We start from the raw sequence: 23,849 nt of genomic DNA on the forward strand, positions 1-23,849 counted from the left end.
CTGAACTGATACTAAGGCTGCCTCCAGAAAATCTCCTCGAGAAACCTTCTCTTGCAGAGAGAACTATTATATTAAAAAGAAGAAAATCACCACACTCCCTGTGCAACAAGAGAACTGTTGGAACAGAAACGAGTGTCAATATAAAGTAATTATTAAATAAAAATTAAAAAAAAAAAAAACAAGAGAACTGTTCAGTTCTGCACATATATATTGTATCTAGGATATACTGTGACCTATTTAATGTGTATAGGACTGCTTGCCATCTGGGGGAGGGGGTGGAAGGAGGGAGGGGAAAAATCGGAACAGAAATGAGTGCAAGGGATAATGTTAAAAAATTACCTTGGCATGGGTTCTGTCAAAAAAAAAGTTATAATTATAAATTATAATTATAGTTAATATATATATAACATATAATTATTAAAAATAATAAAAATAATAAACTGTGGCTCAAGATCTGTCAATAAAAAGGTATTAAAAATAAATAAATAAAAACAGTTACTTGCAAAAAGCCTTAAAAAAAAAGATTAATCTGAGGGATGTGGCTCTCTTCAACAATGAGATTATTTAAACCAATTCTAATTGTTCAGTGATGAAGAGAGCCATCTACACCCAGAGAGAGAACTGTGAGAGCTGAGTGTGGTTCACAACCTAGCATTTTCACTCTTTTTGTTGTTGTTTACTTGCATTTTATTTTGATTTTCTCTCTCTCTCTCTCTCTTTTTCTGGTTTGATTTGATTTTTCTTGTGCAGCATGATAATTGTATAAATATATGTATATATTGGATTTAACATATATTTCTACCATATTAAATATATATTGGATTACTTGCCATCTGAGAAGGGTGTGGGGGAAAGGGGAGGAAATCAGAACACAAGGTTTTTGCAAGGGCTAATGTTGAAGAATTGTCTACCCATATGTTTTGAAAAATAAAAAGCTTTAATTTTAAAAACAGATAAATCCTGTAAATCTTTTGCATTTTGTTCCTCTTGCACGTATTATTCTTTTTTTTTTTTTTCTGAGGTAATTGGGGTCAAGTGATTTGCCCTGGGTCACAATAGCTAGGAAGTGTTAAGTGTCTGAGGTCAGATTTGAACTCAGGTCCTTCTAACTTCAGGGCTGGTGCTCTATCCACTATGCCACCTAGCTGCCTCCTTTCCTCTCCCCTATCCCAGCATTATTCTCATACTCATTGGCTTAGCCCCTTGTGTCTTGAAAACATTGTCAGCTATGGGAACTAAAGTTCATACACTTCATCTTCTGAATAACAAAGGGGGAGATGTAGAGAGCCAGTATTGAATGGGTCCATGAACAGTTGGGATCCAGTCCAAGTGTTACTTGGCACCTGTTTTCTGTTAGGGCGAAGTGATTCAAATTATTGGCTCACCATCTCTTTCATAATTGTAGAGACTTATTTGGTAAATTCAGGATAATCTTGATGGAGAATGCATGCAACAGGAACAAGGCATTTTAAGTATGCTATTTACCCCTATAACAATGAATTAAAGACATACTTGAAACAAATACATTAGTATGATCATTTCTATTATTTATTACTCTGTTTCAACAAGTACTTTGGTATTGATAAAACATCACAATTATTTATAATTCTGTTGATGTTGATGAGCATCACAATTAGGCTACTTACAGTTCTGTGTTGATAAGTATCTTGGCATTTATAGTTGAGGTGAATACTGAAATGTCAAAGTATGGAATGTGCATTAACCCTGGAAGAATATGATGTCAACTAAAGGTATCTAGTAATGTCATAACACTAGCCTAAAAGATATATTAAGCCTGGCACTCCGATTAATAAACAAAGACTACAAAGCATATTTTCTGCCTGGCCTCCGGTATTCATTTCAGATTCACACTCTTGGTTTTCACTGGAGCTGGACTCCAACACTTTGATTAGGTTACTATGTTGGTAGATAAGAGAAAGTTATGGACATAGTATATCTTGTTTTCAGTAAATCCTGAGATAAAGTCTCCATATCTATCTTTCTTTTCCTTGGAAATTGGATTGACTTCCCATCTCCTTCTTTTATTTTAAATACCTACTCACTATCCCCATTCATTTCTAGATATCACGAAACCTGCTCATATCTTGTAAAGCCCATCTCAAATGCTACCTCTTCAATGAAGCTTTTCTTCATTCTTGATTCCATATATGGCCTCATAACATTTTGTACTCCTATTGGGCACTTAAATTCAGAGTTATTAGGGATCTTAGTGGGTCTCTACCACAGCCCCTATCTGAGCTTGGTATAGTAGGTCAAGTTTTGGAGTTAAAGTCAAAACACTTAAATTGCACTGTAACTATTGCTTGTGTGACAGCTCAAGTAACAATCCTTCAGAGTCTCATTTCCAAATTGGAGAAGATAGTATTAATGTATTGGAGGCTGAATTAGAGTATAGATCATGGAATATGGGGATGAGCCTGCAGTCTGGTAACTTCCCAGTGATATAAAGGGCTTGTCACTTTGGAAAGATGAAGCAGACTAGGGGTTGTCACTGCCCCATATTAACTAAAGTGGGGGAGACTATGTTAAGGCTATATCACAGTAAACACGCAATGGATCTTTTTTTCCTCCTGAGGCAATTGGGGTTAAGTGACTTGCTCAGGGTCACACAGCTAGGACATGTTACATGTCTGAGATTTGAAATCAGGTCCTCCTGACTTCAGGGCTGGTGTTCTATCCACTGTACTACCTAGCTGCCCCTCTGGATTTTTTTTAAAAATTATTTTAAATATATGAAATAAAACAAGCATTTTTATGATATGGTATAATTAAAAAATGATTGCATGGGAAATTGCAAATATATTATGTGGACCTGAAAAGAAACAACTTCATTCTGTGATATCTCTCTCTCTCTCTGTGTCTCTCTTTCCCCTTTCTGTCTTCCTCCCTCTCTGTTTCTCTCCTCTTTTCTCCCTTTACCTACTCTCTTCTCCATTCTCCTAGTTCTTCCCTTTCCCCTTTCTTCTCTCTCTTCATCTCTCCCTCCCTTTACTCCGTCTTCTTTTTCCACCCTCTCTTCTCTCTGGTCTTTTTCCTCTCCCTCTTATCCTCTCCTCCTCTCTCCTTTTTCTGGGATATCTCCCACTCCAGCAGCATGATGGCTACAAAGTGCATAACTGAGGATGAACTGTCTAGGTGACCCTTAGCCTGGGTCTTAGGCTTATCTCTTCTTTCTTACTTGAACATAGGTGACTGAGCAGTAATCCTAAAGTGAACGTTTTCAACTTTGAAGGCAGACTTTTGAGTTTGAAAGGTTGCAAGTGCCAGATGCACTTCAGATAACACCCTGCCAACTACTTCAGCACTTCTCAGAGATGATCTCCAATAGAAGGATGAGCCCAACCCTGGCTGAGCTTGCCAGAAGACATGGACCTTGAAGGTATTGCTTAGACAATGCAAATATGAGATAAAACATGAAATGTTGATTTAGCAGTCTCACAATCTCCTTCATATGTTTTGACATTTTAAGTCTCAATATCCTGGGAGAATATTACCGGTAGTTAGATAATGCTGCTTGCTTAAGTCTTTGTTGTTCAGCACTGGTATGTCTCTTGTGTTAATCAGTTCTTCTTGTGGAGAAATGAATAATTTTCTTTGTACATCAGGTAACTTTCCACTGTGCCCTTTGGGAAAGGCCCTAGACACACAGGAGCCAAAACTAAATTTTAAGTGATTCTTCTCAGGATCTTGGAGTGTATGTCTATGTCAATGAGTTCCAAATTCTGAACAATCTCTTTGGACTTGTAGTACTCAATTTGGTCAGCCAGCTCATGAATCCAGAGCAGAGCCAGGGGTTCATAGTAGGGAGAGGGTATGAGAACACCTTGATTTTCCCCCTCAAAGGAAATGTTATTTCTTTATTGTCCTACTTGTACTTCCTACATTACAGGGGAAATGCTTTGAAAGCTTTAAAGTGTTCTGCAATTGGAAGTTCTTAATTCTTCTCTGCATGATATATCCCTGAAAAATAGGCATCTGATCTTCCCTTAAAGATCTCTTATGAGCAGCCCATTTTTCTTTAATTGTTTAAAATGTAAGGGAGTTTTTACTCCTATTGTGACCAAACATTTCTTCTTCCTTTTTGACTCCGGATCTAGCTAGAATTAGTATATATTTATCATTTTCTACTATTAGATTAATTCCAAAAGGGCAACTACTATGCCTTATTTTTCTGTTTTTCCTGGTGATTCACATGGTACATGGTACATACTAAATGTTTAATAATATTGTTGATTTGCCCCTGCTCTCAGAGGTTCATACTAACAACTAGATCTCCTTCCCTCTCCTTAGTCTCTGCCCACTTTCAAATACTTCTTTTATCTGTTGAGACACCTTGGCCCACATTGTGGATGAGCGAGCCAATCTCCCAAACTATAAGCATCCCTTTCTGAAAAAGGAAAAGAAAAATCCAAAGACAAAACAAATGTTAATAGTTATCAGCCTTTATTGTTGGTAACTTACATGAAGGTCAAAGGTTCTTCTTTGCAAGAGAGGAGGGCAAGAATACTATCCTATCTAAACCTGAAACCCTGTCTAGTCTTTAACTGAGTACTCTGCACACACATGGTAATTAATAAATGCATGTGGCATGAATTCTGATCTTTGCTATCATAAACTATTTCAACAACTCCCCTTTCCCCCTGCAATCTCTCTTTGGGAACAATAACGTGTTAATCTTCCCAAAATAAGAATTTTTACTTGCAGACTGTGACTAACTATAGTTAGGAAAGATAAAGGAAAGGGATCCCTTCCCCAAAAGTATATCATTTGTTTATAAGCCCTCGAGTTTTTTTTTTTTGTTTGTTTGTTTTGTTTGTTTTCTAGCACCATTTCTGTCTTCCTTCCCCAAAACTTTCTGCAATAGCAGGATATTCTTCTTCTTTCCCTAAATATCTGTAATATAGTGAAAACAAGCACTGGATGGAGGATAGAAATCCTGGATTACCTGTGATCAGGAAAAATCCATTCCCACATCTACACTTTTCTCTTCTGCAAAGAGACTTAGATAGTCTCTAAGATTCCTTCTTGCTCTGATAGGCTGTCCTTCTAATGCAGAAAGTGGCGTGATCTCATAAGAAAGAGCTGAACCCTGTGTGGTCATGACTTCTAGTCTTAGCCATTAACTCATGGTGCAGCTCTGGACAAGCCTCTTGTCCTCTCTGAACTTCCTTCTCTTCCATTGGAATGAGAGAGCATTGGACAACAATCCTTAAGGTCCTTCCCATAATTGCCTTCATGATTTCAAGTGATTTCTCACTTGCATGTGCCCACTTCTTAAAACTGCATCTTTTCTGATACAAAACCCAATAACATTTTAGAGTCTAAATTCTTGGTTGAATATAAATATTTCATAGTTCAGTTTGTCTTTGAGGAACAAGGTAGGGATCCAGGGTCGAGGATTTGGAAAAGGAGTCAAACTCCAGATACAATGTATTTAGAGTTTCAGTGTCACTTTGTATTCAGACAGTTCATGGATGGCAAGCATAGGTTTGCCTGGTTAGGTCATCCTTATATGACAGGCAGCTGTTGGAAACTTTTAGCTGAAATTTTCTGACAAGTTAAGGGCAAAGTTAAGAAAAAGTTGAGCCAGTACTTTGGAGAGGTCCCAAAGTAAGAGAATGTTGAGGGGGAAGAAAAGGACCAGTAATAGGTCATATTTTTATAGCACTTTGCAATTTATAAAGTGCTTTGAATTCATTGATTCATTCAATGCTCTTAACAATCCTGTAAGGAGAAGCAGTATCTTCATTTTACAGGTTGAGGAAACTGAGGCTCAAAGAGTCTTAAGTGACTTGCTAATAGTCATATAGCAGAACCCAGGTCTTCCATTTCCAGACCTAGGGCTCTTTCTACTATAGCACAGTTGGCTTAGTCTTGGAAAGAGGGAGTTCACTTTCCACAGGGAGCAGAGGAATGAGGGGAAGCAGAGAAGGGTTCCACTTGGATGTAGATCATAGTCTAAAGGTGCTGGTGTCGTTGGCAAAGGTGGGAGAAACAGGTGAATGGATCAGCTCATAGAGTGCTTGGTAGGTGCCTATCAGAAACCCACCGAAGCCCAGGGCACTGATTAGGATGTCCTTAATGATGGTGAGAGGACTCAAGCCTTCTGAGTAAAAGATGATGATCTCCAGGAGTGGTGGGAAGATCAGAGCCAGGCCACTACTGCTTATGGAGCCCACCAGGGCTATAACCAGGTCTAACTTGGGGACCAGGATGGCCAAGGAACCTGTGAAGGAAAAAACACTCATATTTGTGCCCAGTCCAAAATGAATGGTAAAACTAGTATTACCATGTCCATTGTCCAATGATAGAAATGGGGGTCAAGGAATTTAAGCAATATCCTTTAAAAGGTAACCTAGCAAAGGAGTGACAGAGCTGAACCTCAAGGCAGGGTCCTTGGATTCAGAATCCTGGACTCTTACCATTGCATCATAAGGTCTTTCCTAGCAGATAATTGAAACAGAGGCCTTGGGGGAGCTCTTTCTCCAGCCCTGGCCCAGACAGGGCTATCTTTTTATACTGTCATTCCATTGAGGGAGAGTCATTCCAAAAGCTATCTTAGCCACAGTATCCATTACCCTGTGCTTTTGGATCACCAGCCTGGGGAGGCTGGGTCAGATGAGAAGGCTGCAAGAGTCTACTCTGTTGTCCTAACCTCGGAGAAGCCAGGGTCATCTTCATATTGAGATAAGGTTCTAGGAGAGGTTCTGTAGTGGAATAGTATATTTGAAAGCCTAGATAAACTGACAAGTGCCATCTAAACACTAGGGAGTTATCAGAACAAGCTCAAGGACCTAGTCATGAGATACTATAAAAGAGGACAATCTCTAGCTCTTTCTTTTGTGAAGTATTCTGAATGTTCATGGCTAGGGGACATGAAAGAAGTTATCTTTCACAATAAGAGAGAAGGGAGACTTGTTAGCAGCTGACTTTAATTATTTTTGAATCTCAAATGACATTGAAAAAAAAGAGAAAAAGAAAAGCAGCGTTTATGAATGCCTATTATGTTCCGGGTAGTTTATAACTATTCTTTCATTTGATCATTGCATCTTGGGCAGAGGGAGTTTCTCTACTGTAAAATTATTGCCTTCATTTTACAGTAGAGAAACTGAGGCAGGCTGAGGTTAACTTGCCCAGAGCGACACAGATAGTAAGTGTCTGAGGTAGAATTTGAACTCAGATCTTCTAGACTCCAGTCCCATGCTGCCACAGAGCAGCTAACCGGCGCAATGGATAGAGCACTGGGCCTGAAGTTAGAAAGATTCATTTTCCTGAATTCAAATCTGGCCTCAGACATTTATTAGCTATGTGACATTTAACCCCATTTGCCTCAGTTTCCTCACTGTAAAATGAGCTGGAGAAGGAAATGGCAAACTTCTTCAGTACCTCTGCCAAGAAAACCCCAAAATGGGGAACAAAGAATTGGACATGACTAAAAACAATTAAACAATAACAAAAGTGAAGCGACCCACCTAACATCACAATAAGTAGCAAAGCCATAAATAAAACCTAAGGGTCCTGATATTTGAGTCAAGGTGCTTTTTTTCTACCTTGTCACAAACTTATTGAACTTAAGAGTTTCCTGCCCCCCTGCCATGGCCTGAACCCAGACCAACTCCCAGTTTGTGGGTGCCAAAGAATCACATCAAAATCAAGTCATCTTGCTTCCTACTCACATGTAATACAAACCAGGCCCGTGCGGATGGAGTAGTCTGCCATTAAATTCCATTTTTTTGGCACATGGGAGAGAGCAAAAGGGAGGATGATCTCGGCTGCTACGTAGAATTGTAGGGCATAGGTGATGAAGATTCCAAAGCAGTAGAGCAGCTTCACAATCTGAAACAACCTACAGATGGAACGCAATTGATTAATCAACTTGTCTGGGAACTAGTTCACCCAAATTTTTAGCTCTTTGCACTAAAGTAAGGATCACATGACACAAAGAGGCTGAACTAACATGGTGAGTCAGATGTTATCAAACTGGCTGAGGAGGTTCATGTATATTTTCTTCTCCAAAACTCTCTACCTCCTTAGGACCAAATACTGGATTACACTGGACCAAGAAGCCAGAAGTTTGTGCAGCACTACTGCAATAGAGGTCAGTGATAACAAAAGCAATAACTGGCACCTATTTAATACTTTTAAGTTGGCATTATTTGCTTTAAAGCCAATAACAACTCTGTGAAGAAGACATTACATGTATCTTCATTCCCATTTTATAGATGTGGAAACTGGGTCGTGGCTCTCTAAGACATGATAGACTTGCCTGTTGTCACATAGCTCGTTAATGTTGGAGGCATAATGTATTCCAAGCTGAGGAGTTATAATTGGAACCATCTAATTAATCCCCTTCATTTTACAGATGAAGAAACTGAGACCCAGGTAATGTAAGTGGCTTGGACTTGAAACAGGACCATAAGTCTCTCTCTCTCTCTCTCTCTCTCTCTCTCTCTCTCTAGGTTTCTATATAGAGATGGAGATGTGGGCCCTGAATTGGTCACATTATCCACACTGGTAGTTCTTACTGACAACTGACTTTGGGCTAGTCCCCAAAGCTGGATCTAAGATTAAGTTCAAAAACTGAATGTATCCATCAGTAGAAGGAATAACTGTATATAATGTTGATTACATAAATGGGCTCTTCATAAGTGAGTTAAAAACAGTAGAATGTTACACTAGGGCTTCTAAACCTATGTCTGTGACATAATTTTTGAAATATTTTTATTTTATTTTCAATATAATTGCTTTCCTTTTAATTTTATGCATTTAAAAATTATTCTAAAAAAATTAACTTAGATTCCTTGACTCTAGACCAAGGTGAAAATATTCCAAGCATCCAGAAACAATTCAAATATGGTGGAGCCACAGTAAGGATAACACAATATTTTACAACTGCACATTTAAAGATTGGAGGGCTTGGAATATGACATTCTGGAGAACAATGGAGCTAGGATTACAACCAAAAATCACCTTCTTAGTGAAAATGAATATAATTCTTCAGTGGAAAAAATAGATATTTAATGAAATAGAGAATTCAAGAATTTGTGATAAAAGACCAGACCTGAATAGAAAATCTGATTTTCAAATACAGGAGCTAGGAAAAGCACAAAATAATCAGGAAAGGGAAATCATAAGGGACTTAATAAGTTTTTTACATTTTTACATGAAAGGATGATACTTGTAACTCTTAAGAACTTCCTCATTATTATGACAGAAAGAGCATATATGGATAGAGGGCACCGGTGTGATTTGAACATGAAGGGATAATATCTAAAAAAATAAAATTAATATGAGAGAGGAATCTACTGGAAGGAAGGGAAAGGAAAAGGTGGAATGGTGTAAATCATTTGAAATAATCAAGCAAAAGCTTTTACAGTAGAGGGGAAGGAGAGTGAGTGAATCTTATTCTCATCAGAAGAAATTACATACAGAATATGGGTACAGAAATCTATCTTACTTTGAAGGAAAGTAAGACGGAAAGGGGATATAAGAAGGGAATGGGGTGATAGAAGAAAGGGCATATTGGGAGAGGTGATAAGTCAAAAGTAAAAGCCTTTTGAGGAGGAATAAAGTGAAAAGAGAGAGAACAGAATAAATGGGGAGAAATAGTTAGCGATGGTAATAATGAAAAGCATTTTGAAGCACATTTCTCTGATGAAAACTCATTTCTCAAATGAATATGGAACTGAGTCAAATTATAACATAAAAGCCATTCCTCAATTGATAAATGATCAAAAGATGAATTATGCCCTAAGAACAATAAAATCATGCATACTTTGACCTAACAATACCATTACTAGATATGACTCCCAAAAGAAATTTTTAAAAAAGGAAAAGGACCTATATGTGCAAAAATCAATATAGCAGCTCTTTTCTCAGGGTAAAGAATTGGAAATTGAGGAAATTCCCACCAATTGGAGAATGGCTGGATAAATTGAGGTATGTGATTATGATGGAATATTATTGTTCTATGAGAAATGTTAAGCAGGATGCTCTCAGAAAAACCTGTAAAGTCATCCACTAACTCAAGCAAAGTAAAATGTACTGTGTACAAAGTAATAGCAATGTTGTGGGATGATAAGCTATAAATGATTTTTCTATTGTCAGCAATACAATGACCCAAGACATTCTGAAGGATTTATGATGAAAAAGAGGAAAAAAACTGATTGTATCTGAATACAGATTGATGCATACTAATTTTTAAAGCTTTTTTTTTTTCTTGAAGGGATTTTTTTTTTTTTTTTTGGTGGGGGAGATCTATGTTTTCTTTTGCAACATGACTTTTATGGAAATGTTTTACATAATTTCTCATGTGTCTTCTCAAGGGAAGGGCAATTGGTAAGGAAAGGAGAGAATTCAGACCTCAAAGTTTTAAAAACAAATATAAAAAACTGTCTTACATGTAATTAGGGAAAATAAAACTATAAAAAAGAGATCCATAGGCTTCAAAGGGGTTTATGACATAAAAAAGGTTAAGAATCCCTGCTTTAGATTATCCAGTTCAAACTTCCATCCCTGTTCTGCTTTTACAGAGGAAGAAATGATAATGACTTGTCTAAGGTGATATAGACAGCAGAGACCAGAGCTAGGACTAGAATCAAGGAAATTACAGCTGCATCATAGACCACAGTTCTGAAGGTATCAGAGACAAGATGAGGAGAGCAGCTGACAAAAAAAGGTATAGACACCTAGAGCAGTCAGTTTTGTGTCTATTTCATTCCTTTCTATCAATGCTATTATATGTTATCCCTAATTGAAATATCTTCTCTGATGCAGAAATAGTTTTAGGTATCATTCTTATGGTTTAATAATAGTGGCATCCACACATTTTTTAGGAACCATAAAGAGAAAAGAGCAATGGACTTGGAACCCAAAGGCTTACGTCTGAATCTTGACTGTCACTCGTTGTATGACTTTGGGAAAGTCACTTTTTTCTGGGCCTCAGAGTTTTTCCCTCAGTAAAATGAAAAGTTGACTAACACTCCAAGGATGATATTCTAATGATTCATTCTAAGAACTAGATCAGGATGAGATCAGCAATGAGGTATTAGTATCACTCTTGGCTCAGCCTACAGAAATCTTTATGATGCTTCTGCTTTATTTTAATAAAAGTAAAAATGAATAATAATCATAATGTTAACTTTTCAAGACTGTACATGTTTCTCAGTACAGAATACAGTACTTAGTCCATGAAAGAAAGAATAGCTTCCATTACAATTTACAAAGTGTTTTGTATACATAATCCAATTCTATCCTAAAAATCCTGACAAAGAGAATAATGGATATTGTTCACATTTTATATTTGAGGAAATAAAAGAACAAAAAGAACTTTCCCAAGGCAAAACAGATAGGAAATGGCTTTTAGTACTGGAGCCAGAAGTATTCTTGATAGACTATCAGAATTGTACCTTCCAAAGTCTACATTTCTACCTCCCCAAACCATAAATGTACCAGCAGTTCGGTAGGTTGAGGGTTATGCTGGCTTCTATGGCTGCTCCAAACTTCAGGTAGCCCAAACATGCCACAATGACATAGATAATGGTAACCACAAACATCCCTAGATACAAGATCAATGAGAACTGTTCCTTTTTCTTCATTTGATTTTGTATAGGAAGAACCTATTAGAAAGGGAGGCAAGGAAAGACAAAAATAGAAATGTTAATTACTATCAAAAGAGGTAACTCAAAAGGATTTCTGTTCTGCTTCCTGGACCCCAAAGAAATGTCCTTGTTTTTCCTCCTCGCAACCCTCAGCTCTGGACAAACTCATCTTGTTCTGTGAACCCTCAGAGGGTATTAACATGGGAAAGCATTCTTCTGTGCATCCATGATTTGATCACGATGGTTGATTGTTCCCTCTACCCAGCAAATTAGAAGAGCTGCAGCCCTTACTGGCTGGTCTTCATGAATTGCTGGAGTCCTAAATGTCTCCCCCAATGGGCAGCCAGGTTTCTGAGGGTGAGCCTTTTTGCAAGGAAGCTCCACTGGCTCTCAGGTGACAGACTTAGAGTCCATCTCTGACCCTGACTCAAGACTTTCCCAGTTTGATGTGAGCTGTTCAGAACTTGGTCTTCACTGACATTGCTTCTGAGAAGCTGGGGTAGCCACCACATCCCGATATAGTGCCACATGTGTTACATTCTTCCACTAATCAAAGTCTTGGGTAGATGACTTGATAATGGTTCATGAAAAAGCTTAGAACCCTGTCTCAGCATCTGAAAGTTTTGCTAATGGGTAACAAGAAGGGTAAGCAAGCATTTTTTTAAGGCACCCATTATGTCCCAAGCACTATGCTAAGCACTTTAAATGTATTATCTCATTTTATTCTCCCAACGACTCTGAGAGGTAGATGCTATAATTATCCCCATTTTACAGTCAAGAACAGAAGTTAAATGACTTGCCCACAGTCACACAGCTAGCAAGAATCTAAGATAGTATTTGAACTCTGACTCTTAAATTCAGTGTTCTATTTCCTGTACCACCTAGATTTATATAGCGCTTCCTCACGACAATCCTGGGAGGTAGGTGCTATTTTTATCTTCATTTTACAGGTGAGAAAACACAGATGAAGTGGCTTGTCCCAGGTCACAAAGTGATGTGAACTCTGACTCAAGTCCAATTCTCTATCTGTTGTGTCATCTAGCTTGTAACTAAACCTGTGACCCGATTCCTCTCTTCAGAACACTGTGATCTTGAGGGACTGTCTGTGTATACATAGCTCCTGAACCCATCCAGGATTTTCAAGCTCACTGAACAACTGTCATGCTTAGCTAGACCCCTCAATGTAGGTTACTGTCCATTAGAGCTAGGGCAAAAATACTAGAATTGCTGTTATTCCCAATCCTCATTTGGTTGACAAGGAATCCAAGATCCAGAGAGGGACAATGGTGAGTTACAAAGTTAAGGCTAGATTGCTGATAGCCAATTCCCAATCCAATACTCAACACTGATTGAAGTTAAGGAACTGAAGTGTAAGGCACTAATAACTCCCAAACCTGTATATTTGGCTTTGGTCTTTCTTCTGATTTATTTGGCTTTGGTCTTTCTTCTGATTCCCATACACAGTGGTCCAGCAGGGTGATCTGGAGCCAGAGGACCTGGGTTCAACTCCCATCTCTAACAAGATCAGGGATGAATTTTATCTAAATTGTGTATATTCTCCCAAGTTTCTATACACTGTAGGTTCTTAATCCTCAGAAGTGGATCACCTCTGAAAAGTCTTAAAGAGAACAATTGGTGAGATAATAAGGACAGTCACAAACTCCATTTCAAAGCAAATCCCCATCCTGCCAATTATTAGTCTCTTAATTCCTCTGATTTTGGTTTCTCATTTGTGAACTATATTCATATTATCTACCTACTAGGGTCATTATAAAAATTAAATGAAATAATGTTTGTTGAAGAGGCAGCTAGGTAGTGACATAGTACACAGAGATTGGACAGGAAAATCAGAGTTCAAGTATGGTCCTAGACATTTGCTAGCTGTGTGACCCTAGGCAAGTAACTTAATCTATTGGAGGAGGAAATGACAAACCACTCCAGTATTTTTGCCAAGAAAATGGCATTACTGACATGCTGTGGTCCATGGAGCCACAAAGAATTGAACATGGCTGAATTACTGAACCACATTGTTGAAGGGCTTTGTAAATTATAAAATACAATTGGTGATAGCATCATGAACCACACATGGGAGCTCTTCCACTCATGGAAGACTTATGGGGTTCTCAGTCTCCTCCTCAATTCCATCCTAGAAATTCCTATTCAACCATTTTTAAAAGGTGCAATCATCTATTACATCCAATATAACAGGCCTACCTTGAGGGTCCCATGACCAGTCAGAAGAGAGGCAGTGGGCTGTAATGGAAGGGGCTCTGGCCTTGGAGTCAGAGGACCATGGTGTTGGGATCATGGAGCAGATCTTCTGCCTTTTTGGATCTCAGTTTCCCAATTATGTGAAATGACAGCTTTGGAGAAGATAGCCCGTGGGATCCCTTTCAAATCCAATATTCTATGATACTAGTTACAGAATAATTTTCACCTATCATTTACACTTAGTATATGGATGAAGGATTGGACTTAAGTACTTCTTCCTACACATTAGAGCTGGGAAAGGGAAGTTGAACTTATAGAGAGGCTCTGAGGATCTAGTGTTCAAATCTTGCTTTTGATGTGAATTAGGTCAAGTCACTTAGCCTTCAGAAGCCTTAATTATCTTGTATGTTAAATGAGAGGATTGGACAAGATGGTTCTTATCCCTTTCATCCCAAGCCCTCGGATCTTCCTATCAGTTGAAGCTATCAAAGGAGGGGAATAGGCTATGAGAAGGTAAAAGTTCTCAAGGAATATTCCTTATCTAGGAATGGGTTGGCCTGGAAGAAACCTTACAACTTTCCAATTCTGTGATCCAGGTCAAAATCCTTCTTCTATTCTACCTATGTAACTCTTAACAAATAACTTAAACTGGGTACCAGTTTTCTTATTTCTAAACTAAGGGGGCTGGACAAGATAGTGCTCAAGACAGGAGTTTTTAATTTTTTTGTGTCCTAGACTTCTTTGGCAGTTCTGTGAAACTTTGGGCCTCTTCTCACGATAATATTTTGAAAAGCATAAAATAAAACACACAACATTACAAAAGAAACAAAGAAATTGAAATGCAATCATCAAGATTTACAAATCAAGTTCATGGATCTCCAGTTAAGAACTCTTGGTCTAAAGTCTCTTTTGGTTTTAAATGTATGAAACTAACTTATTTGACACACTCCAGCTCCACCTCAGCCTCCCACCATTGGTCAAAGTTTCTGCATTATTTTAGACTCCCCTAAAAGACCCAGTTGGAACAATAGCTACAGTAAGTCCTAAACTCCTCTTTAAGAGTTCATTAATGGTCCAAGGAAATTTCAAGTCATTTTAAACCTTACCACACCAATGCTCTCAAATGAAAAAATAGCAATTCCAAAGAACAATGCGTAGTTCTTCAATTCAGAAAACATAGGTAGGTTACGGGGATCTGGGATATCCTGAAAGATAAAAATATGAAACTAAGTTAAGAAGAAGCCCTATGACTCTCAAAGCATACAAACCCTGTGAATAGTTCTGTGATACTTTAGGAGAAGATGGCACCACTTAAATTGACCTTAGTACTCCCAGAATCATTTTATATTTGCTAATCTGTACACGTTGTATCCCCCCATAGAATGGAAATTCTTTGAGATTAGGAATTGTTGTATTAATTTCTTTCTTTCTATGCCCAGTACGGAGGTGTGTATATAGAAGCTATTTAATAAATGTATATTGAACTAAATAAAATTATGAAATTCCTGGTCTCCAGTCTTTATTGACTTGTGAAGGAAAAGTTAACAGGTTCTTCTGGAGAGGAAAGAAAAAGCCAGCCATAAAATCGGGACTAAAAAGATAGTCCTAAATAACAGTGGATACTGGAATCAAGATGATCTTCAGGACATCTCAGAGAACTATGAAAGATTCTTCCTCTGCTTTGGGGAGTTTTTAAGGCTCAAACTCTCAAGGACTTTGGGGTGCTGTATAAATGGCACTCAACTAAGGTTCAGTAAATTTGGATTCAAGCTCTAGCTCTACCATGTTCTACCTGTGAGCCTCTAAGCAAGTTTCTTGATTAGTTTGAGCGCTGGTTTCTGCATTTACAAAATGAAAATGAGACTATCATTTATGCAAAGTGTTTTACAAATTATAGAACACTATGTATAGTAGTTATCACTATGTTTTATATTGTTATCACTTCATTCAGAAGTAGTATTGCATTTGCCTTACAAAGAGGAATTATTAGGTGGAACTATCTATGGAGATGATGCACAGATAAAACATGAGCAACGACCTCAATTCTAAATTTGTTTTTCAGGATACTTTAACACCTGATACCTCAAAATTCACTTCAAGTAAAATACTCATTAAAACACTATGTTAACTCCTGGAATAGAAAAGTCTTTATTCTCAAGGAAATTACATTGTATAGGGACCTAACCTAATCTGTAGAGTCACAGATAGTGGAGGAACTCTGAGTGAAGTATAAGACCCTCCAGTCCAGCAAGGGAAACCTGCTGAGGTGTCTGGTTTGGCTCCCCATCCCCAATAGGGGTGTTTCAACCTTCCTGAGAAGTCAAGGGGCATGGCAACCTGTGTTGTAATTAAAGCAGAGTTATACTAAAGTGGCAAGGAGATAATTGCACACAGTAGCAAGTTGTTTATATGGTCCCACATGCACAGTACATAGTTAGCACCTGCGCAGTGTGCTATAGTTATGTAAGAACATTAGGGTATATAAGGCTGAGGGAACTCTGAATAAATAAACTCCTGTTTTGACCATCTTCGAGAGTTCCTCCCCTTTACTCTTCACTCATGATTGGGATTTGGGCTGGTACTGAAATCCAGGCACTAATCTGCACACAAATCAGTAAATATAAGCTATGAAGAAGTACATTTGTTCAGAGGAAGGAGTAAAATTAAGAAGTCTTGTGTAGGATGTGATATTTGATCCATACTTTGAAAAAAAATTCCAGAATTTTCTGAGGTAGAGGAAATACATTTTAGATAGGGGCTCACCTATGAAAAGGGATAAAGGCAGGAGATGATGTCATCTACAGGTAATAGTTAACAAGACAATTTAATTAGAATAGTGAAAGAAGGATATAATAATATAAAAAAAAAAGAATGAAGGTATATGGGAGACAGAGTGTAGACAGCTTTAAATGTCAAGTTGAAGAGTCTGCATTTTATTTTATTTTTTTTAAATTTTATTTTATTTAATAATAACTTTGTATTGACAGAATCCATGCCAGGATAATTTTTACACGACATTATCCCTTGCAATCACTTATGTTTCATTTTTTCCCTTCCCTCCCTCCTCCCCCCCCCAGGATGGCAAGCAGTCCTATATATGTTAAATATGTTCTGCATTTTATTTTAAAAACAACTGGGAGCCACTGAAAATTTGAATAGGGGAATAAAGTGGAAAAATCTGTTAGTAATATTAGTTTGGTAGTGTTGTAAAAGATTGGAAAGATGAAAGGCTAGAAGCAGATAGTCCTTGTAGGAATACATTGCAATTGTTCAGATATACAGTAATGAGGATCTGAAATCTAGATAAGTTGTGTGGGTAGAGAGAGGGGAATGCTTGGAAGAGATATTGTAATGATATTCAACAAGATTTGACAATTGAATTGAATATGTGGAATGACAGAAAGTATAGCTCTGGGGATAGAAACCTTGGCAGCTGGTAAGAAGAGTGCCCAGGGGAAAGAGGAAGATTTGGAAAAGGTATGGGTTTTAAGGAAAATACAAGTTATGCTTTAGACATGTTGTGTTCCAGGCATCATATTAGGGTGGCTGTTCAAGAGGCAGTATTTATCTCAGAATGGAATTCAAGAGATAATAGCACTTTACATGTTGACATCTATGTAGAGATACATCTGTAGTATGTGAGAGATGACCAGGAGTCTACATAGATGGTTTAGGATAGACCTTTAAGGGATATTCTCATTTAATGAGCAGGAAAAAGAGGATGATCCAATTACAGGAAAGTGATAAGAACAGGTAAGAGAAAAATCAAGTCAGAAATGTCAAAGAAGTCAAGGAGGAATTATTGACCAGGAAAAAAGGGTGGTCAACACTGCGAAAAGCTGTAGAGAGATCAGATAGAGTAAGGATCAAGAAAAAGTCAGTGAATCTAGAAATTAAAAGATAATTGAAGAGAGCAGAGAGCAGTTGCACTTAACCCTTAAAGTCAGAAATCAGATCTCAAGAACTGAGAACTGAATGGGAGATAAGAAAATGAAGATAGTCAATTCTAGAAGTCTGATTATGAAAGGGCTAAGAAAGATGGCTTAGGGCCATTTTTTTGGGGGGGGGGTTATTTTTAAAGATGAGAGACCTTGGTATGTTTGTTGGTGGCAGAAGAGCCAATGGATAAAGAAAGGTTGGATAGAAGAAAGAAAATAATTGAGGGGGAAAGGACAATAATGAGGAGGTAGAATAAACTACCAAGAAGGAGAAGCTGCTAAGTGATGGTGGCTAAAGAATAATCTATATGGGAGAATAAGGAGTAAGGAATTTCTTCCTCCTTCTTTGCCTCCTGAAGTACTCCCTGCATGTCTTCTGGAGAGAGATAGGTTTCCATTAGTGCAAGAAGAGTATAAAGCAAAAAGAATCAGGAGAAAAAGAGAGTTTATTAACAAGAGTATCAGAGGGTGCAATGTTCCATCCACATGAAATGGTTTGGATACTCATTATAATTTCAGCTAATTATCCTAAAAAGCCATTGTATCAAATAAAAAGGCTTGTAAGAGGGGCAAAGGAGAGATTCTTGTTAATACTTTATCCACCTCAGAAGCTAAACTTCAAAGCCAAGTCTCTCAACCAGAGACCCAAGGAAAACTGTAATTTTCTTTTCTGTGATATGTACGAGATATTTCAAGAAGATATTCATTCACTAAGGAATTTTTGAGTTGTGGAAGAGACAATTCTGGGGAATGTGAGCTACTATGATATTCCCATAATTCACCTCTTTTTTTAATAGTTCATGACTTCTTACCAAGAATGTCAATCTATTGTGACAACTGAATCTGGGCCACATCTCTGAGTATAGGAATGTTGTGCTAATGGCCACTTGATATAGATATAGAGGGCATAAAAATGCAACTTTTTGAGACCAAGAGTTAGTTACCTGCATGCTACAATGAGACACTTGAGTATGATTCTCAAATTGTTTCAGAGGAAATGGATGCAGAATCTTTGTTCTGTTCCCTTCTATTGAAATCCTGCACCATAAAATCAGAAGAATGGAGGGGGTATGTGGTACAGTTGGGAGTAGGAAGGAGAAAATTACAGTTTTTCCTTTCCCCCATGTTCATTGGAGTAGCCAGCATGGCATATCATTCCATGAAAGCTGGAACAACAATCAATCAAAACTGGCTCAGTCACTCAGTAAGAAAGGTACAGGAATTTCAGAAGATATCCTTTCCTTCTATTCTTCTTTCTTTGACCAACAAATGGAAAAAGGTCTCAGGAGAGCCATTTGAAGATACTAAGATACATTGTTTTTCCTGAAATTCCAGATATTACCAAAATTCTTAGAGGTTTCTCTTACCTTATTAATAATTGGAATAGTGACAATGGAGGGAACTTCCCTCTGGAAGCCTAGGTATTAAAGGCTCCAGTGATATTATGACCATGGTCTGGGTACATACCTGAAGGAGGTAATAGAGGATCACAACCAGACTTGCAATCATACTCATGTTGGCCATCATGGAGAAGATGGACAGGAGTCTAAGGTTACGGATAAATACCAGCAGCACAAGGAAGGGCAATAAGCTGAGTATGTACAATCGTGTGTCCATGGAAGGTGTCAAGGTCACAGTCGTGTTGGAATAGCAGTCAGAGGTAGTTGCATTGGCTGCTTCTATCACCTGATAAGAGTAATAGGTTATATACATCTCTCCCAAATAATCCTATGACCAGGTCAAAATTGATCAAAACTCTTTTGTGGTTCTCCATTATCTACAGAACAAAGTCCAAACTCCTAAAGGCTGAACTTCAAGGTCTTTTATTAACTGGTTTCAACTTACAATTCCAGATTTGCTCCAGTCAAACTAGTATTCTTCAAAAATGATTCTTACTTTCTGACCTCCATATATTTATTGCTCTGAGTTCTTATTACCTCAAATACACTACCTACATTTTAAAGTAACTCCTATTTCAATGCTAGCTAGCTGTCTATCATTCAAAGTCTAGCTCTCTAGCATATAGGGTCTCTCTAAACTTCCATACTATTGTCCTATTCATTGGGTAGTTAATTACATATCACCTTGTGACATTTAACAAACAACTTGAATTGTTTCTAAACTCATGGTGTTATTCACCTTTTCATATTAATATGAACTCAATTGTAAGCTCCTTCAAGTCAAAGATTCTGTATCTTCTGCATCTATTAGGAAAGGGCAGAGTAAATAGATGTTTAATATACTTTGCAGAAATAAGTGTAGAAAATACTAAGATATGTTTTATGGAAGGCACTACACTAGAGATAAAAAGGCAAAAATCAAACTTCTCTGCTCTCATGGTGTTTGTTTACTGCACAGGAATCATACTTTGACCAATTTATATTCTCAATATATTTATTAATTGGACTTAGTGATCTGAGCTCTGGATATGAAGTCAAAGGACCTACATTTTTTAATTCTACCTCTCTCAACCGAGCAACATTGATTATGAAGTCAGAGGGCCTGGGTTGATGCTTTAGTTTCCTCAGCCATTAAATTGAGATCATAGATCTAGAATTGAAAGGAATCTTAGAGGTCATTTTGTTCAATCTCTCATTTTATAAGTTGAAGAACAATGTCTATTTGCCCAAAGTCAGTGTCAGAAGGGATTTGATTGTAGACCCTCTGATTCCAATGTCAGTGCTCATCCTATACTACATAACCTTCCTTAAATCTACAAACCAAGTATTCGTTACAGTTCTTTTCAGTTCTTAATCCTGTGATTTATTAAAAAAAAAAAAATCTGTCAAGGAATCAAGTACAACTTAGTTACTTTAAGAGCTAGAGGGAAACTCAGGTCATCCAGCCCAACCTAGTCCTTTTGCAGAAGAACCAGACTTTCTAGAAGGGTAAATTATTCATGCAAAGATATGCCCTTATTTCTGCAAAACAAGAACTTGATTCCTGGTTCCAGCATTACTATCATATGACTATGATCTTGCAGATAACCCTGTATCATTTGTGAGATATTACTAGCAAAGTTTAGAGTATATAAGATTAGTGGAGATGAGGGAAGAAGAACCACAATTATTTTGCAACATTTAAAAAAAAATTATCAAGTAGTATCAGGAATGGGATTTGAATTCACTCCTCTAGGGAGTTTTGCAACATCTTGATAAACAAGCAATACAGAAATCCCTCTACCATCTACCATCACTCTGCTATATAGTAGCCTAATATTAGAAAGCCCTCAATCCCTAAGCAAGAACAGATAATCTCATTCACTATTTTAACAACTAATGCTAGCCTTGAAGAGACTTTACAGTTTTGTCTAAAATGACTGCTTTCACAATTATGTTAAGCATTTGGTCTTTTTGTCCTTGTCTCCTGTCCTTGAACAAAGTTTTCCTATTCTGCTAATAAATCCTTCCACTTGCATTCTAAATATTTCCCTTTTCTTTCTCCACAGATCTCCCTTTCTTTGCCCTTTCCTCTCCTGTTGACATGTTTGACTTTTCAGTTTGAAGTAGCCAGAGAATGCTGATTGGTCATGTACTGTAATTGGACTCTAATATAAACCCAGATCTGTACTCTAGAAATCTGCATTTGGCATCAGCTAGGGCACATTCCTTAGCTTGCTAATAAATCTCTTCTCTTTCATTCTGGCCTCTTATTTTTGACACAGTCATTCAACATCAACTGCTGCATATACTTATCCTAAGAGATCAAAAGAATCCCCTAAAAGTGGCAAAAAGGTTGAATTTCTATATTCCATAGGAGCGTCTTTGGTGACTATGGTGTAAAAAATAATACCAAATCTGTTGTTAAACATCTGGGACTAAGCTTTCAGCTTCTACTACTTACCAATACCGCTCAGAGCCATTCTGAACCTCAGTTTCCTCACTTAATAGAAATACTATTTTTTGCACCACTTCACAGATTAGCTGTTAAGATCAGGTGTAATAATGAATGTAAAGTGTTTTGTTAACAAAAAAGTTACATAAAATGTGAGATGTTACTGTTATTTAAAAACAGTGAAACCATTTTGTTTTACTAGCATCATAGAAGTAACTAATGCAATTTTTAAAGTTATATAAAATCCTAGAAAAATCAGAGCTATTCACTCTAAATTCAAGGTGTTCTCAAAACTGCATCCTGGTTTATGTTCATTTAAATAAATATGCCAAAAGATTGAAGTGAACATCTGCTCATAGCCTGAAAATTATGAGTCTCCCACTCTTTGGTTAGCTTATTCATCCCAATTCTACAACTCTAGGCCAACTTTGATATAGGGCCATATACCAAGACTAGAGATATGCCCTGAGTAGATGCATGCCTCAGAGGTCCTTCATTTGGTACAAAATCTGAATCTAAGAAATGTTGTTTCTCTGAGCAAAACAAGAGCAAGAAAAATCCTACCTGTTTTATATTATCAGCCATAAAAACAAAATAAACACAGCAAAATCCCAACTGAGTGAGAATCAGGAAAAGATTAACAACATACCTAGGAAAAAGAAAAAAAAAAACAGTTACTTTTAAAAGCTATCATGTGCATTTAGATTTTCTTATACAAATTTCCTCCCCTGTCCAAGTCCTCCACTCCACTCCATATAAACCTTCTTCAATTATCATTAATAATGAAAATGTTTCAATAAGAAAAGGCCTATAAAAAGTGCATCCACTTTTTTTTTAAAGAAAAGTTGGGACAATGCATTCTTATCTTTGAGTGAGATTCCTTATGATCAGATACTTCTTGTATCCTGTCATTCCTTCAGTAAATGATCAGGGAGGGCATATTGTTGCGCTCAATTTGGATGGCAATAGACATGTGTCTGTTTGGCTGAAGTTGTAAACCATCAACCCAGAGAAGGGAGGGTAAAGACAGGAGACAAGGAAATCCTGGTCTAAACCCATGAAATCAATCAATCACCATGCCTTACCTGGAAACAGGCTAGGTCTAACCTAACCAGCTTGAAGGGAGGCCCTATGTTATATTTTCTTCTGATGGAGATTAACTCAAGGAAGAGAATGGAATTCTGGAGGTAGGGTGACTGTATCCTAAAAAACCTTAGCTCTGTAACATTTGACATGTTTATTTCAACTGCTTCTCTGAATTTTGACCTTTGAATCTACTATAGTTTGAAACAACAAAGAATAGGGAACATGAGAGTCCTTCTGTGATCAACAAGAAGAGATTAGAAGGCTGATTGTGAGAAGTGGTGAAAACTAGTCTCCGGGTTCTAACTTATTAGGGTGGCCCTAAAATCTCCCTATGCTCTATTCCAAAGGAATGACACTTAAGCAATATAATAAAATCTCTTTCTAGGTCATCATGGCCAAATAATTCATTACTCAGTGGCCAGCTTACTGACAATGTGCTTCTTTGTTCCTTATACTGTATCTGCTACCTGAAGATGCTAGAATCATCCCATAGGATGTCATTATCCCCATAGGAGCTGGGTCTATGGTCATAGCTATTCTGGCCTTTTGCCTGTAGGACCTAGCACAGCTGGCACGTTATTAACAATGGGAACTTTTACTTTCTTCCACAATGAAGAACTAGAGGTATGGACTCCATAATTTGTGTCAAAAAAAAAAATGACTATAGAACCTCTGTCCCTGACTATTTTTTCAGGGGTACCAATCTATGAGTCAGGAACTAGGTGGTCCCATTGAGATTTGGGGTATGTAGAAACACTATAGGGGTTCTGAATCCCATGAAGGGAACTCAGTGAAGAGATGGCACCAGGAACTCCTGGGACTGTCTTCCCTAATTCTGAGTTCCTGTACACATCTGGGAGGATCCTGGTTTTGACAGGGCTACAACTGTATGGCTAATAGAGATATTTCATTACTTGTATCACAGGGACCTGGATTTGAGGAAGACTACATGGTAAGGTGGGGAAAGGGTTTGAAGCCCACTAACACTTACCAGTTAGATTTGTGTGCCCAAGTTACATAACTTCTCTGAGCTTCATTTCTCAGGAAATAAAGCATGAACAACCACACCTGTGTTGCCAATCTCTACACTCAAGTTGGAAGAAGAAAATGAGAAAATACGTGAAAAATGCTTGGTTATAAAATGTTTAAAGCCCAATGT

At 37.6% G+C, this 23,849-nt stretch overlaps 1 protein-coding gene across 1 annotated transcript; it reads right to left on the reverse strand.

The window, feature by feature from the left end:
* Positions 1-4,445: 4,445 nt before the first annotated feature.
* LOC127546744 (proton-coupled amino acid transporter 1-like) lies at positions 4,446-19,483 on the reverse strand. Its single transcript, XM_051973707.1, has 5 exons — positions 19,238-19,483; positions 14,939-15,037; positions 11,473-11,639; positions 7,698-7,867; positions 4,446-6,247 (listed from the first exon to the last, which is right to left on the reverse strand). Exons 1-5 carry the CDS (start codon positions 19,481-19,483, stop codon positions 5,973-5,975), a joined length of 957 nt encoding a protein of 318 aa, XP_051829667.1. The 3' UTR covers positions 4,446-5,972.
* Between the last annotated feature and the right edge of the window lie 4,366 nt (positions 19,484-23,849).

This window comes from Antechinus flavipes, chromosome 2 (genome assembly GCF_016432865.1).
Source record: "Antechinus flavipes isolate AdamAnt ecotype Samford, QLD, Australia chromosome 2, AdamAnt_v2, whole genome shotgun sequence".
Lineage (NCBI taxonomy): Eukaryota > Metazoa > Chordata > Mammalia > Dasyuromorphia > Dasyuridae > Antechinus > Antechinus flavipes.